This window comes from Thamnophis sirtalis, unplaced genomic scaffold (assembly GCF_051295495.1).
Source record: "Thamnophis sirtalis isolate CommonGarterSnake01/CBP01778 unplaced genomic scaffold, rThaSir2_p1.2 scaffold_1, whole genome shotgun sequence".
In the NCBI taxonomy this organism is placed as follows: Eukaryota; Metazoa; Chordata; class Lepidosauria; order Squamata; family Natricidae; genus Thamnophis; species Thamnophis sirtalis.
Genome location: NW_028261381.1, coordinates 161,864,425 through 161,881,473, shown reverse-complemented (window position 1 = coordinate 161,881,473; position 17,049 = coordinate 161,864,425). Strand labels below are relative to the sequence as shown.

The window sequence follows — 17,049 nt, the reverse complement described above, 5'->3', positions numbered from 1 at the left end:
CAGGTGGGTGGGGCCACCCCTGTCTCCTTGGTTGCAGACCTCTGGAGGTCAGTGGGAAATGTGTGTTGACTGCTTGGGCAATAATGGTATTTTCTGGCCGAAATATTATTTGTTTGAACTGAGTCGGGCCGTTACTGTGGGGCTCCTCTTCACTGTTTTTACTCGGGAATTAGCTGCGAATCCACCCGGGAATCAGGACAGGAAAGATTCCCCCCCGTCCTTGAACCTCCGTCGCGGTTGAGCTTTCATGTGTCCACACAGCTTCCTTGCGCCGCCCTGGGGGACGTCCTACGTAATATCTGTTAAGGGTCTGTCAATCAGAATAGAGCGAGAAGGGACCTTGGAGGTCATCTAGTCCAACCCCCTGCTCTGGCAGGCTACCCATTTCAGACAAGGGGCTGCCCGCTTAAGTCTCTTCTTAAAAGCCTCCAGTGATGGGGCACCCACAACCTCTGGAGGCAAGCTGCATGTCCTTGATCAGGATCATGTTCTGATGTCCTGTACTCAAGGAGACCCTTTGGGCCATTCTGGATTTGTATGCATGGTCAGGAGTCCCACCTGTATGCTTCTACCCAAACGTGCATCTCCTTGGTTGGAGACCCCTGGAGGTCAGTGGGAAATATGTGTTGATTGCTTAGACCAGGAGTGTCCGAACTTGGGGACTTTAAGACTTGTGGACTTCAACTCCCAGAATTCCCCAGCCAGCCATGCTTAAGGCAATAATAATATTTTCTGGCCGAAATATTATTTGTTTGTTTATATCCCACCTTCATTATTTTTACAAATAACTCAAGGTGACAAACGTACCCAACACTCCTCCTCCTCCCATTTTACCCACAACAACAACAACCCTGTGAGATGAATTGGGCTGAGAGAGAGTGACTGGCTCAGAATCACCCAGCTGGCTGGCTTTCATGGCTAAGGCAGGATTTGAATTCATGGTCCCTTGCTTTCTAGCCTGGTGCTTTAACCCTTAGGCCAAACTTGCTCCCTGAGATGATGCAACGTCTGAGAAGATATTTTCTCTGGGAAGAGAAAATATCAATATTTTCAGATTCACGGGCTAGGAAACAAGAACCATTGCCAGTCGGAGCAAATTACAGTGGGGCTGTGTGAACTAACAGAATAACAGGGTTGGAAGGGACCCTAGAGGTCTTCTAGTCCAACCTCCTGCTCAAGACTGACACCCTATACCATTTCAGACAAATGGTTGGTCCAATCTCTTCTTAAAAGACTCCAGTGATGGAGCTCCCACAACTTCTGAAGGCAAGTCATTCCTCTGGTTAATTGTCTCACTGTTAGGAAATTTTTCCTTAGTTCTAGGTTGCTTCTTTCCTTGATTAGTTTCCATCCATTGTTTCTTGTCTTGTCTTCTGGTGCTTCGGAAAACAGCTTGACTCCTTCTTTGTGGCAGCCCCTCAAATATTGGAACACTGTTATCATGTCACCCTGTAGTCTTCCTTTTTAGTAGACTAAACATACCCAATACCTGCAACTGTTCTTCCTATGTTTTAGCCTCCAGCCTCCTAATTATCTCTGTTGCTGCTTCTGGGTACCAAATCTGAAAGAAAAGAAAAAAATCAGCTCAACTGGAATCAGTTTCAAGAAGGGCGAAATTGGGCAACACTCCTTTAGGACAGAAGTCTGATGAAGTGAGAGTGAGGAAAGAGGGTTTGGCTCCTATCTAGACTGCTGAATAAGAAAAAGACAACTCTTTTGAAATGCGCGAAGGGGTGTCATCCAGAAGAAGGCCAAGACCTGTCCTATATTGCTTTGTAGGGCCCAGGGGTAATGCTCTGAAATTGCAGAAGAGCAGATTCAGGTTGAAACTTAGGATAATCTTCCTTGTAGCTTGATCAGGTGGTGAGCACCTCTTCCTTGCATGTTGTTTGAGCAGGGGCTGGATGACATTTCCTGGGGATTCTTTAATTTGGGTTTCTGCATTGGAAAGGGGCTACTACTTGATGGCCCGACCATCCCCTTCCTACTTTATGATTATTTATTTTATTTATCTCTCTGTGTGTGTGTGTGTGTGTATTTGCAGGGGCATAGGTGTGCAGGTGGATTTTTAAAAATCGTGGACAGTTACTTGCCAAGGCTGAGTGGGACTTCCAAGAATGTACTGTATTTTTCGGCATATAAAACACACCGGAGTATAAGATGCACCAAGATTTTGAAGAAGCAAATTAAAGACCTCCCCCAAACTGCCCGTTTTTTGTCATCTTATACACAGTGTGCATCTTATACACTGAATACAGCATTTTCTGCCTCCTGAAACCCCGCCCCCTTCACCAAAATGGCTGTGCATAGTTTTTAGGAGACTTATAGAGTGCTCCTGGGGGGGGGGGAAATTGAGCAAAAAAGTCTCATTTTTCACCCATTTCTGTCCTCCCCAGTCCCCAGGAGCACTCTGAAAGCCCCCTAAAGGTTATGCACAGCCATTTTGGTGAAGGGGGCGGGGTTTCAGGAGGCAGAAAATGCTGTATTCAGTGTATAAGATGCACCCAGATTTTCACCCTCTTTTTTGAGGGAAAAAGGTGCGTCTTATACTTCAAAAAATATGGTAGATAGTTAAATCAGTAAACAAGGACTGAAGCGGCTATGTGGGGAAAGAGCCGTATTGTCAAGCCCTGACTGGCCTGCCATACCTAGCGGAATGGGGTGGGGGGAACAACAGTGATGGCTGCGGAGACAGCATGGCTCCAGTGACTGGCATCCCAGGTGCTCCCGATGGCTGACTGTTTCGGATTGGCATGTTCTGTCTCCAAACAGCTGACCGGTGCTGATGGCGATGCAGCCGGAACAGCTGATCAGCGCTGATGTTTGGAGACGGGGCATGCCCATATTTCCCAGCCTCTTAAATCCTCTCTCTGCTTTTCCCTGTACAGCTTCTTGGGGCTCCTGACTCTCTGGATGTTGAGTCCGATTATGGGCGAGCATCAGACCCACATCAACAGCCTCTTCCTGAATGAGGAGACATCTAAGCCGCTTGAATCGGGGAGCCGGGTGCATCGCTTCCGCCATGCCCTGGAGAAGCGGGCAGCACATGCCAGGAAGCAAATGTACAACATCACCCGAGAGAGCGTCAAGGGCTTCTTCCAGAGAAATGCTTTTGTGCTACTCACCATCTTGGCCGTCCTGCTGGGTATGAAGAGAAAGGGCCTTTGAGAGATCAAGGCATGGGAAAGCCAGGGAGGGTGTGGAGGGATCTTCTTGAGCCATTGAACTGTGCACCTCTGTGCCTGTGTAGAGGACCAGGTGAAATTGTAACTCACCCCACCTTTAATTGAGAAATATCAACTTCTTGCTTTCAATGTTTTCATTGATTTTTTTTAAATTCAAACTATGTTTTAGAAAAACCAGTTAAAAATCTGTACAGTAGTTACAGTAAACTAGGCTTTTTTGAACTGGTGCATTTCCTAAGTTTAACAAAAATGGGAAAGAATAGTAGCTGCTTAAAAGAGAAGGTTTTTGTATCAGTTAGGAGGAACACAAAAATGTTTTTTTTTTAATTGCCAGCTGGATCCTCTCCTGTGAGAGACTATTTTTTCTGACTTTTGTTACTTCTCCCTCTCAGTTTTGCTTTCAGGTCCCTTCACAAAGTCCTTTTTTTATCTACTCGATCTAATTCAGTGCTTCTCAACTCTAGTCACTTTAAGCTGCATGGATTTCATCTCCCAGAATTCTTCAGCCAGCATGCTGGCTGAGGAATTCTGGGAGTTGGAAGTCCAACAGAATTTAAAGTTGCCAAGATTGAGAAGACCTGCTCTAATTATTTTTTTCTGATAGTTGCAAAACATTTGGAGGTAATCGGAAGGCATTAAGTCCCTCATTAGAAAACCCCTTGTCATTTTCCATACCGGTCTTTAGAGCTCTTTTTCAGAAGAGGAAAGGTTTCTTGTGGTACAGAAACCTGAAAGGGACTTTTTTGGCAGGGTTTCTTTATAAGCCGAGGTGGCGCAGTGGGTAGAGTGCAGTACTGCAGGCCACTTCAGCTGACTGCTATCAGCAGTTCAGCGGTTCAAATCTCACCGGCTCAGGGTTGACTCAGCCTTCCATCCTTCCGAGGTGGGTAAAATGAGGACCCAGATTGTGGGGGCGATATGCTGACTTTGTAAACCGCTAGAGAGGGCTGAAAGCCCTATGAAGCGGTATATAAGTCTAACTGCTATTGCTATTGCTATAAGGGGACATGCCAATCAATTTGTTGTGAATAATGGCAAAGCATAGGGGATATTCCTTGAGATGTTGATGGTGTCTATAGAGAATAGCTTGGAGGCGCAAGTGTCTCGTGACATTACATCCTTAAGACCTAGAGGTAGGTTATCCTCAATGCTAAGTATATTTTGAGCATGATCTGGGACATCTTTTTTTTTTTTCTTGTTATTTGATATGTTCTGAGCTGAATTTTTGCCACGCTTTGCTGGTTCGGGAACTGAAATTAAAAGATCTACAAAGTCTTGCTCTTGAAAAAGTGTGCTTGTTGTGTTAAGGAACGTTCATTCAAATATAAGCCCTTCTCTGGAGGTGTTTCCACCATTTTTATAACCTCTGGTGCCTGCCTTTGCTGGATTGGCATCTGACAGCTTATATGAATGATTGCCACCTGTAATTGGGATGTTAATGAGAATTCGTTAAAAAGTAAGCACTCCATGAGAGTTATTGTCACTGTTTTCATAATAGCTAGACAGATCCTTCCCTTGTGATCTTGGTGGATGGCTGGACTGGCATCTGACAGTTTAGTTAAGTGATTATCTCCTACAACAGAATCTGGCTCTAAGATTGGTTGGTAATTTCCCTTTGTTTCCAACTTGTATTGGGTTGTAGCCAGTTGTATTGCAGCTGAGGAACTAGGAGGAGTAAAAGTGGGAATGAACCCTTAGGCTGTCCAACTTCCTTTTTTTCCTGTGCAAATTAAGATCTATGATCTGTTCGACGTGTACCAACACAATCCTGTGGAGGTTTGGAAGTTGATTAACAGCACACAGTTGGGGAAAAGCCATTTGTTTTCCAAAAACATAAAAGAAAGAAAAAACTCCAGGAGATTAAGTAAATTAAATAGTCATGAGTGAGTTCAGTTTGACATGGCTGGAATGTTGATTGAAATCAGGCCAACAATTCTGTTCTTTCAGATTTCTAATTTAAAAGAAAAAAAGAAAAACTCTTAAAAGCAAAAGCAGCTAGAAGTGAACAGATTAATCTTTCTCCTTTCTTTCTTTCTTTCTTTCTTTCTTTCTTCTTTCTTTCTTTCTTTCTTTCTTTCTTTCTTTCTTTCTTTCCTTCCTTCCTTCCTTCCTTCCTTCCTTCCTTCCTTCCTTCCTTCCTTCCTTCCTTCTTTGATATATGTGATATAAAGTGTTACACTTAATAGTCTTTCTTCACTCTTATTAAATGCGGTTCATTGTACACAGTAGTGTTGTAGACAGAGAGGATGTGGAATTAATTGAAATAGTGAAGTGTGGACAAGAATGTAGTTCAGGCATCCCAAATCTCATGTGTTCCAGATACACTGGGAATGTGCAGTTCCATTTTAATTGGAAGTGAGAGTTATTTCCCCAAAGGGGTGGGCAAACCCAATTTACAGGCATGTTTTGGATTGCTTACAGACAAGATTGCTGGAATTACACTGCTTGGGTCATATATTAATGTAGTCTGCTTGGCTTGTGCATTAAAATGTGCACAAGCCACTCTGATTTATTTGGCATTCATGGTTAAACAAATCACTGAATTCAGGGCCATGCTATGTGTGCTGCTTTTTTAAATCTGCTTTGACACAACTTCTAAGAAGGTGTCTCTATTATTTTCATAATAGAGACACTTTTTCTATACATTATTGGGGGGGGGGGGTGGCCGTAAAAGAACTCACAATAAGACTGAGTAATATTTGATACTTGTTGAGGCCAATTCCTACACCCAAAAGTGCTAAACAGGGAAATATCCAGGTGTGGGATTGAAAAATGTTAGCAACTGGTTCTCTGCTCAGTTGCTAGGTGGGCATGGCCATGGTGGGCATCGCTTACTTGGCCTCCTGCACCACGGAGGGGGGGGTGTTTTTCCCTCCCCAGGCTCCGAAGGCCAGAAACAGGCCTGTTTTTGGACTTCTGGTACTTCCGATAGGCCCGTTTTTCGCCCTCCCCAGGCTGCAGAGGCTTCCTTGAGCCTCCAGGAGGACAAAAAATGCCTCTCCCAGTTTCCGGAGGTCCTCTGGAAGCCAGAAACAGGCTTGTTTCCAGAACTTCCGGCAGGCCCGTTTTTTGCCCTTCCCGAGCCTTTGCGCAGACTTTGCACTTACCTGGCATGATGAATGGGCCGTGTGGAGATTCCTGGGAGGGGAGGGGAGGGGTGGTGGCAGGGCCAGCCAGTCCTTGCAACAACCGGTTCAGCGAACCGGATGTAAAATTAATATCCATTTCGCCCAAACCGGTGCGAACCGGCTGAGTCCCACCCCGGAAATATCCATCTTCAGTTCCATTTACTGATGGGGTGATAAGAAGCATTTTCTGTTCTGATCTCCATTTGGTTAATAAGCATATTAGATTGGTTGGGGAATTCTGGGAGTTGAAGTCCACCCAACTTCAAGTTGCCAAGATTGAGAAACACTGATCTAGAATGTCAGTCAATGCAAACTGAGACAAATGATAGCAGTGGGAAAGCCACCTTGCTTTGGGAAGGCGGCCTCTAATGAGGCCATCACATGTTGGGTCTCTAGGTCTGGTGGACCAGACTAAGTCTACAGACTTGAACATCTGGAGAAAAGATGGGATGTCAGGGCAGGTAAATAAACTGAAAACAACTGATGTCCGAACAGTTCCTGTTCTTTGTCAGGAGTGGAATTGTAACATTTCCCCTTCTTGGCCTTGTGTCTCACAGGGATTACTCTGGCCCTCGCCCTGCGGCCGTATCGGATGACCTATCGCCAGATCAAATACTTCTCCTTTCCTGGAGAGCTGTTGATGCGAATGCTGCAGATGTTGGTTCTTCCACTAATCGTCTCTAGCCTTATCACAGGTGAATGAGCAGGTTAACTGAGATCATTGCCTTGAAATCAGATCAGATCATCAAAGTGCTGTCCAGCTTCTGGCAATCTGGTGCTACAGCAGGGGTGGGAGCCACCATTTTCAGAGGCACATTACCTCAATACAGTTGCTTAATTTTGGGAGAAGGATGAATGGTTCCCGGAACACCTAGAAGGGCAGGACACATTTACCGTTGAACTTTCTGTTCCAATCCACCTCTTTTCAAGGACAGCTAGATAAGCCCTCTCTTTTCCGGTTGCAATTTTATCTTTTTGGGATTAGCAATTGTCCGTTTCTTTTTGGGGGGTATGTTCAGGGAGCAAACCTAGTAAGGAACATGTCTGTGGAGAATCTCAGTCATTCAGATCATGGTTGTTCCAAAGAAGCTTTTCAAGAGGCATCTGAAGAAGCTTCTTGGATGAGAAGAAAAAACAAAAAGTCCAGTTGCCTTTTGAAAAAGCACCTTTGGGACTAACTAAGGCAGTGTTTTTCAACCTTTTTTGTGCAAAGGCACACTTTTTTCAGGAAAAAAAATCACGAGGCACACCACCATTAGAAAATGTTAAATTTTTTTAACTCTGTGCCTATATTGACTATATATAAAGTAATTTTCCCACGGCACACCTTACACTATGTCACGGCACACTAGTGTGCCGCGGCACAGTGGTTGAAAAACACTGAACTAAGGTACCTTCTCTAGTTTCCATCTTTCTACTGAACAGATCATGCCAGGACTAGAGATGGGAAAGCCTGGGAAAAAAACCCAGTAAATTTTTGGGGGAAAAACAGTTTTTTTTCCTGTTTTTTTTTTCCAAACGGCTTTGGAAAAAAAATGGAAAAAACCCTGGGTTTTTTTCCCATTTTTCCACAGTTTTTCCAGGCATTTCCATCTCTAGTCAGGACATAAAAATGCAGCCCTGGGTTTGACCAAGAAGTCCATCTGATGAAGCATCCAATTTCCAAGGCAATTCTGGAGATGGCTGGGAATAAGGTCTCCTGTGATCTTCCATTGCTGAATTATGACCTCTCCTCCCTTCTCAGGCATGGCATCCTTGGACAGCAGTGCTTCTGGCAAGATGGGGTTGCGTGCTGTCGTTTACTATATGATGACAACCATCATCGCCGTCTTCATTGGAATCTTTATGGTCCTCGTCATCCATCCAGGAAAAGGGAGCAAGAAAGGTCTCCAAGGGGAGAACAAGTATGACCAGATCCATGCAACTGATGCTTTCATGGACCTCATCCGGTGAGCAATTTTAAGCCAGGGCAGAATCTTCTGATAAGGGGCTGGTTATGGAAAATATAAAATAGCAACAGCAATGGCATTTATATACCACTTCACAGTGCTTTACAGACCCCTCTAAGCAATTCAAAGTCAGCCTATTGTCTCCAACAAGCTGGGTCCTCATTTTACCCACCTCGGAAGGACGGAAGGCTGAGTCAACCTTGAGCCTGGTGGGATTTGAACTGCCAAATTGCAGGCAGCCGGCAGTCAGCAGAAGTAACCTGCAGTACTGCACTCTAACCACTGCGCCACCAAGGGAATGGTTGGAAGGGGAATGGTTGGAAGGGGAATGGTTGGAAGGGGAAGCTGTCATTCATTTGTTAACATTGCAATGTGACGGAAGTGGCAAGGTGACCCAGGAAGTAATTTTCTAGTGCTTCCTCAGCTAATGTTCTCCAGCAGGAAGTGAGCAGTGCTTTCTTATGCTAGATTTGTCCAACTGAACTCTTTGATCCCTGTTAGTGAAATTCCTAACTCAGTCAGGAGAGTTTGGGTTCAGAGGTCTTCGTATGGTGATAAAGCCACAACCCAGCATCTTAAAAATCATCAAACTGATGCCGCAGGGACATTGATACCCTTGTGCTTTTGTCTCTTGTAGGAATATGTTTCCACCCAATCTTGTAGAAGCCTGCTTTAGACAGGTAAGAAGAGTTGAAGATCCTAATTGGGAACTTGCTTATTGTGACCAACTCTGAGTAGCCCTCAACTTTTGTAACTAAAGCTAAAACCAAACACTACAGCAATGTTAATAATCAACACTTCAGCATATGACCAAAACTGTCTTTTCATGTAAACAGTGTATGCTACAGCTCCCAGGTAAGTTAGTCAATGGGGAAATTGTGGCTCAAGCATTCCCTGTTCATTTCAGATGGTTTGATGACTGACCTGTTCACCACTCGAGACCTTTCTCGTCTGCAGAGTTTGTGAGAGTTGCTCATTTGGATGTTGTTTCTCTCATAAGAGCCCGAGCTGATCCTTCCTTCTGCTTCCCTTCCAGTATAAGACTCAATACAGTGTCCGGGTTATCAACAGAACGGTTGTGAGCAACACTTCTTCTGCGGCCATGTTGCCACAGCACCCAAACCGGGATACCAACAGCAGCGGTTTCAACTACAATGCCACCATGGCCACTTTGCCTCTCCTGCCACTTGAAAATGCTTTGGGAGTCTGGAATAATGTCACTAAAGCTCTAGGGAGCTTCCCGGAAGTGCTGAACTTTGAGGAGGTCATCCCCGGCCCAGGTTCTGTCAACGGGGTGAACGCCCTTGGCCTCGTTGTCTTCTCCATCTGCTTTGGCCTGGTGATTGGCAACATGAAGCAAAAGGGACACCCCCTGCGGGAGTTTTTTGACTGCCTCAATGAAGCCATCTTGCGGATGGTGGCGGTCATCATATGGTGAGGAGAGGGTCCCTCCTAGGCCGAGCAGGCGGGGATGTCTTTAAAAAAGCAAAGAGATGCTTTTACAGATTACTCTGTGCTAATGTGGTTAAACCTAGGCAAGGATAGGATCAGCGTAAGGTCAGAAAATTCCCCAAGTATTCTATATGTAATGTACAGGCGGTCCTCGACTTACGACCACAGTTGAGCCCACAAATTTATGTTGTTAAACGAGGCGATGGTTAAGTGAGCTTTGCCCCATTTGATGACCTTCCTTGCCACGGTTGTTAGGTGAATCACTGCAGCTCTCAAGTTAGTAACCTGGTTGTTAAATGAATCTGGCTTCCCCATTGACTCTACTTGTCAGACAGTCGTAAAAGGCGACTACATGACACTGCAGCCATCACAAATATGAGTCAGTTGCCAAGTGGGTGAATTTTGATCACGTGACCAAGGGAATCCTGCAATGGTCATAACTGAAAAACGTTCATAAGTCACTTTTTTCAGTGCGGTTGTAACTTCGAACGGTCACTAAACAAACTGTGGTAAGTCGAGGACCACCTGTGTTTATTGCAGTTTTAATCCTACCACTAACAAGAGTTCTCTAGGCAGATTCTAAAACTGCAATAAATGCAATCATTGATGCAGGAGGTGTCTTCCTAGATTGGCAACTGGCAGTTTGCAAATAAATTTTCTCAGAATACAGTTTGCTGAAGGACAAATGAAAGAGTGCTATTTATGCCTTCATGCCTTACTTAGGAGCTTCCCCTTAAAGTATCAAAGGCTGTTTGATACCCTTAGTTTGATGGACAGGAAGAATTGAATTATCCATAAACAATGAAGGACCTTCCCCAGCCTGGTGTCTTCCACATGTTTGGGGATTACAACTCAGGATTTTTAGCTGTTAGGCTAGTCCAGTGTTGGCGAACCTTTTAGACACTGCCCAAACTGCGTGTGTAAGCATACCCAAACTGAAAGGTGTGCGTGCGTGCACACACAAACACGCACATGCACTGACATGTGCATAGGCATGCACAGCAGAGACCCAAAGACCAGGGGTGAAATGTTATCGGTTCGGACCAGTTCACCCAAACCGGTAGTAAAATATGCTACCGGTTCAGGCGAACCGGTATTTCCAACGATCAGCTGTGACGCGTGATTTATATTACTGTATTTTTCAGAGTATAAGACGCACCAAGGTTTTGAAGAGGCAAATTAAAAAAAAATGTTTTTGCGCTCTGCAGACCTCCCCAAAACGGCACGTTTTTCACAAAAACAGGCCCGTTTTTTGTCCAAAAAAGGGCATGGATAGCCTTTACAAGGCTTATAGAGTGCTCCTCTATAACAGCCCATTTTTTTGCTCATTTCGGCCCTCCCCAGCCCCCAGGAGCACTCTGGAAGCCTCCTAAAGGCTCTGCACAGCCATTTTGGTGAAGGGGCGGGGTTTGGGGAGGCAAAAAATGCTGTATTCAGTGTATAAGACGCACCCACGCCTTCAGCCTCTTTTTTGAGGGAAGAAGGTATGTCGTATACTCCAAAGAATACGATAGCTACAATCGTCAGTTTTTCTGCTTTCTAGCTAATCTAAATCGCGTGGCACAGTGGATTCCCCCCCCCCCACTGTTCTCCTTACCTTTGCAGACTCGGCAGGCTTCAAAATGTTCCTTTTTTAGCGTTGCGTGGGTGCAGCACAGGGACGCATACAGACACACACTCAGTAGCAGACTCACAGAACCGGTAGCAGATTTCAGAGGATTTCACCGCTGCTGAAGACCGGCTGGCTGGCGGGAAGCAGGGCATCCCAATCCTGGCAGCGCAGCAAGAGGTAAGATCTTTTTCTTTCGTGAGCTTCTGTTTCGTCGTTTGCAGGGAAACAGAAGCTCACAAAAGAAACTCCATGGAGATCTGACCTGGTCTGAAGGTGCGCGTGCCAGCAGAGAGGGCTCTGTGTGCCACCTCTGGCATGAATGCCATAGGTTCGCCATCGCGGGGCTAGTCCATTAGTTTGTTTCGTTTATTAAATTTATATGCTGCCCATCTCACTGTTGAAGTAACTCTGGGTGGCTTACAAAATGATTTTAAAAACATGAAAACAATTAAAATTAATGAGAATTAACGAGAACTAAAAGCCAAGGGGATGGGTGGCACTGGGATGGAATCCCTCAACCTCATAGATTAGTTGACCAAGCCTTGTTGGAATTGTAGAATCAATACATCTGAAAGGCACCAGATTGGGAAACCTGGGTGATATAATGACTAATCTTTTTTCTTAAAGTATGCTAATTACTGTAAATTTATCTGTTTTAGCAGAATTGCTTGATGACCAATAAGGTTGCTTGACAATTTTGGAATTCAGCAAATCTGAAACTTTTTAACTGGCAGGAATTTTTTCAATTTCAGCATTTAAATTGCCTTAACTAAATCAGCATTTGCTGATCACCCAGGCGATTATAATGAGTTCTGATCCTTAGAAGCTTGATTTAGGTTTGTCTGCAAATGTTTTCAAAGTGGGGAGGGGGAAAACCAAAGTCCAGTTACATTTTGGAAAAATTGTCTTTGGGAGAACTTTGAGATCCTTCAGCACGAAAAACTAGTAAATTGTCAACCGTCTTTCCTGAAAGCATAAAACTTTGTCTGTTTTCCATGTTGGCTCAGAGCTGAGTATGGGAGTTGAGCACTATTTTGACATGTTTCATAACAGGTACGCCCCTATTGGGATCCTTTTTCTGATCGCTGGTAAGATTTTGGAGATGGAGGACCTGGCAGTGATGGGAGGCCAATTAGGCCTGTACACACTCACAGTTATTGTGGGACTCTTGATCCATGGCCTCTGTGTCCTCCCACTCATCTACTTCATTGTCACACGCAAAAACCCCTGGATCTTCATGGCTGGCCTCCTACAAGCCCTCGTTACGGCTTTGGGAACATCTTCCAGGTGATGGTCTCTCGCAAAGGAATGGGACAGGCAGGCAAGCCATCTGGGGACCGCTCCCAGGAGACTGTGTGTGTGTGTGTTGTTTCCAAGCCTTTTTGGAACTCGCTGTTGGAAAATGTAGCTCCCAGCCAAGCCAACAGATTGGGGATCTTAAGTCACAAGCCGTGTATGTGTGTTGTGTGTTGGATTAGTTGCCAGGCCCTTTTGTTGTTCACAGTTGGAAGAAGCAGCTCTTAACAAGATGGGGAGAAGCAGGAGTTAAGGATATTGGCTTGGAAGTATAGAGAGAGAAAAAGCTTTTCTTTCCTTTGGAAGCCACTGGTAAGCCTTGATTTGCTCCAGCAATCACAATTAATTAAAGGAATTAATTGTTAATGTTGGCTTTTTTTTTATCAGTTGGGTTTATGTCTGTAACATTGTTGCTATTATTTCAATTTGTATGCTGCCCAATCTCCAACGACTCTGAGCAATTCATAAGTAAAAACATTTAAACCTGGAAAAAAACACACACAAAAAAACAACATTAAAAGAATGACAAAAATCAGGAATAAAATAAAGACACCCACACAATTCAAAGTTACTGTTCCTTCGGTAAATTGTTTTGAATCTTGTTTGCTCCATAGAGTCATTTGAGAGACAGCCAGCCATATACATGGGAATAATGAATAAATGAATATAATATTCTTGAAACTGTTTAGCCATTCTACTCAAATTTCATCCCAAGCAAATTGCATTCCTGCTTGTATGAGAGACTATACGGTTGTGACATAAAAGGCCTCCTAAAAGGCCATGAAAGATTCTTCATTCAGGTTAAGAACTTTTCTGATTATTTTTTCTGTTAATTTTAAAATGGCTTCTGCCATCTTCTAAGAAATCTTCTAGGAAAATTTTTCCATACTTGCTATCATTGATTAAAACAGCCACAGGCACACTAGCAAAATCTGGTAATTAACATTCAGTCATAAATACGGACAAATGAAAAATGTAACATAAAATAGCAGAACATGGCATTAGAAGTAGAAAAAAATAGCAAGGTTAAAATCTACCATCCATCAAAAACATTTGGAGGTTTATATGTTTTTGATCTGAACTAAAATGGTCAGTCTAGAGCAGGGTTTCTCAAATTTGGCAACTTCAGGCTGTGTGGACTTCAATTCCCAGAATTCCTCAGCCAGCAGGAGGTCCACACAGCTTAAAGTTGTCAGGATTGAGAAAAACTGGTGTAGGGGCCTTTCTTTGTTGCAAAAGTGTAGTATTATCCATTCTTCTATGAATTGGCAAAAATAGACATATGGATGTGAAATTTGCTTGTTCATCTTTCCTCTCCTTGCAATCATTGACAGTTTTCTGAAGTTCTTCCAAGGAAATGGATGATCATGTAAAACATTTTAAATATTTTAAAACCATTATTGGACAATGCTGGAAGGAGGAAAAACTAATTGAAATCCAGTTCGGTTCATGCCCGTTTCACTCATGGGCTAGGAATAAATTTGAATTCATTCATAGGGATGGGGCTGAAAAAAGAGGCTGCCACAATATGTTTGTGCCATAGTTAGCTGTGAGGGGCGGGGGGGGGGGAGGCCCTAGTGAGCACCAGGTGAGTGTAAGGTGCCACATCAAAAAAGCCAGGTTGTGGAGGTCCTTGGTATTCTTTGTGTTTGGTGGTTTTCTTGCAGACATTTCATTACCCAACTAGGTAATATCATCAGTAGCTAGAAGGGAGCGGAGTTTGCAAGGAAACAACCAAGCTCAGAAAGCACCAAGGGCCGCACACACTTCAACTCTGAGCAACAAATGTTCTCTTATATCAGGCCCAGTTTGCACTGATTTGAGCAGAGTCTCTCAGAGAGATCACGAAAAGCAGGCAAATCCAATGTTGGAGCAGGTATTCAGATACCTGCTTTGCGTCGGTTTTAAGCTTTGTGTTTGAATTAGGCTGAGAGGGGGCATCTTAGGTCCCTTTTGGCCTTGCTCGCAAGTTATGAGATGTTTTGCTTCCAGCTCAGCCACACTCCCTGTCACATTCCGTTGCCTGGAGGAAAACAACAGGGTGGATAAACGAGTTACCAGGTTTGTTCTGCCGGTGGGAGCAACTATCAACATGGATGGCACTGCACTTTATGAAGCTCTGGCAGCCATCTTCATTGCCCAGGTCAACAACTACCAGCTTGACTTCGGTCAGATCATTACTATTAGGTATGTACAGACGCACGTAGGTGATAAACTACCTGTAAGGACTTGCCTCTCCCCTCCTCAAGAAAGCAAAACTCTTAAAACTGGCATCATTTCAAAATGAACTTTTATGGGGAGATAGCGATAGCAAGGAGAGCAAGGCAGGATCTGAAGTTCCCACTCAAAACAGGTTAAAAGTTGCAGAAACCCTTCCCCTTTGTCCAGTCCGAAAGTGAGCCAATCCACAAGTGCGAAGTTGTTATGGGAACCTGGAGCTCAGAAGGTGATAAGAATCTATTCTCAGCTCCTTTCCTCCGAGCTGATACAAAGCAGATGGCCCCAGGCCAATCCCTCCCCGCTCCCCTTCCCAGGATGGTACATCAAAGTAAAGACCAGAGACAAGGAAAAGTTGTAAACTGGCATCCAGGCCCTCCCCGCAAGAATGGCAGCTGGCAGCGTCCCGATAGGGATCTATGGGGATCTGACACCTATGCTGGTTTGCTTTGACAGGTGTGTTCTGCCACTTAGCACAGACTTTGCCAGCTCCGTGGACTGGCAGCGGTGGCGGTGGGCAGAGGGGATGGTTTCACAAGGGCAACCTAATGCCACAAATGCAGCATTGTGTGCTTGCCTGCCACTTGCGCAGGGCCGTTGGGGACTCTTGGTTTAGTACATATTTGCCTTATGAGATTTTGGATATATGGATAGTATCCGTCTGCATTTGTTTCAGTTCCTTACGTCATCTTATCTTAAAATTCAATTTTTAAAGCTTGCTGCATTTTACATCAGCAGTCAAAGAACTTGATTTGTTGCCTCATCCTTGAGTTAGACCAACAAGGCCAAGCTAAATAATTCTGCAGAATTATTTCCCAGCTGGCAAACTGCAGATTTTAATGCAGCCTTCTCCAAACTGATGCCCTATCGGTGGTCTTCTAGATTGTAATTTCCACAGTCCTTTGGCCTGTAAGATTCATAATCCAGAACTACCTGCAGAACACCAATTTGGAGAAGAGGACGAACAAAATCTGCGAGGCCAGATTTTGAGGAGTCCTATAGCGAGGCACTATCTTACTAATGTTCCTCCAATCTAACCGATGCCCTCTTCACCACAGCATTACTGCCACGGCAGCCAGTATCGGAGCTGCTGGCATTCCGCAGGCGGGCCTAGTGACCATGGTAATCGTGTTGACGTCTGTCGGATTGCCAACAGAGGACATCACTTTGCTTATGACTGTGGACTGGTTCCTGTAAGTTTGTTGGGGCTAAGGGTTATGCTTGTGTTTAAGTCCACTTTAAATAGATATAGCCCACAAATAGACCTCTTTTCTGCCTCCCCACCTCCATATCATTGTAATGGAGATGGGCAGAATTTCTCCTGCCCAACTATCATTGAAAAATGAGAATACCCACATTCAGTGATGGAACACCTGCTCTGCCTGTAGAAAGGACTGTATCTACTCTCCAGCATCATTAGATCGGGCAGTGAGAAACCCTGGGAATCTGGTGCCCTTTTGTATTGATAACATTGAGTACAGGTAGTCCCCGTTTGCAATTGAGACTGGCACCTTGGTTGTTAAGCCAAGCAGTCAGTAAGTGAAACTGCAACTCTGCTTACAGTATGACTTCAGCCGTCTTTAGACAGTCGCTGAAGGGGAACTCCCTGTAGCATTTTGGGCGCTTGTGGTAAAAAAAAATTGAAGACAGATTTAAAGAAGATGGGGATGGCTGTTAATTCAGAGGGCCACCAAGTACATAGAAAGTAAAGATGGAGTCACAGTTTTACATAAAGCATGGTAGTTGAAGAGTGGGTCTTTCGGAAACCTTGAACAGAGGTCCATTGTAGGAAACAGGAGGGTGGATTTAGTTCCATCTCTTGCTCTAACGTTAGCAGAACTGTTCTTATATTTGCTGATTGCATCTACCTGACCCACTAGAGGAGGGAGACAAGGAATTTTGTGGGTCCCGTGCAGAGGTGGGCTGCACATACATTAACAACCGGTTCGCTGGAAATGTAAGTGCGCGCCTTCCTCGTTTTCAGGTGGTTTCAAACACACATCAAATCTTCTCAGGCAGCCACGATGAGTACAGCAGGTGAGGCACGGCAATCAGCTGGGATTTGTAGGTGGGGAACAGAACCAGAGAGAGAAAGAGAGAAATAGGACATGCTAGCCCCAGGGTGAGTGGGCGGGCCCAGCCAGTGGTTGGAACTATCGGTTTGCCCGAACTGGCAGCAGCCCACCTCTGGTCCTGTCCCTAAAAAGATA

At 44.6% G+C, this 17,049-nt stretch overlaps 1 protein-coding gene across 3 annotated transcripts in view; it reads left to right on the top strand.

Annotated features, from left to right (window-relative positions):
- The window catches only part of LOC106546170 (excitatory amino acid transporter 1), a 35,741-nt gene that overhangs the window by 15,568 nt on the left and 3,124 nt on the right, over positions 1–17,049 (top strand). For all 3 annotated transcript variants that reach the window (XM_087701942.1, XM_087701935.1, XM_014062957.2), the window contains 8 exons: positions 2,889–3,145; positions 6,871–7,008; positions 8,058–8,262; positions 8,900–8,942; positions 9,299–9,696; positions 12,380–12,613; positions 14,615–14,809; positions 15,898–16,032. In XM_087701942.1, the coding sequence (XP_087558068.1) occupies positions 2,914–3,145; positions 6,871–7,008; positions 8,058–8,262; positions 8,900–8,942; positions 9,299–9,696; positions 12,380–12,613; positions 14,615–14,809; positions 15,898–16,032 (1,580 nt within the window). In that variant the 5' untranslated portion in view covers positions 2,889–2,913. The remainder of the gene's footprint in view (positions 1–2,888; positions 3,146–6,870; positions 7,009–8,057; positions 8,263–8,899; positions 8,943–9,298; positions 9,697–12,379; positions 12,614–14,614; positions 14,810–15,897; positions 16,033–17,049) is intronic.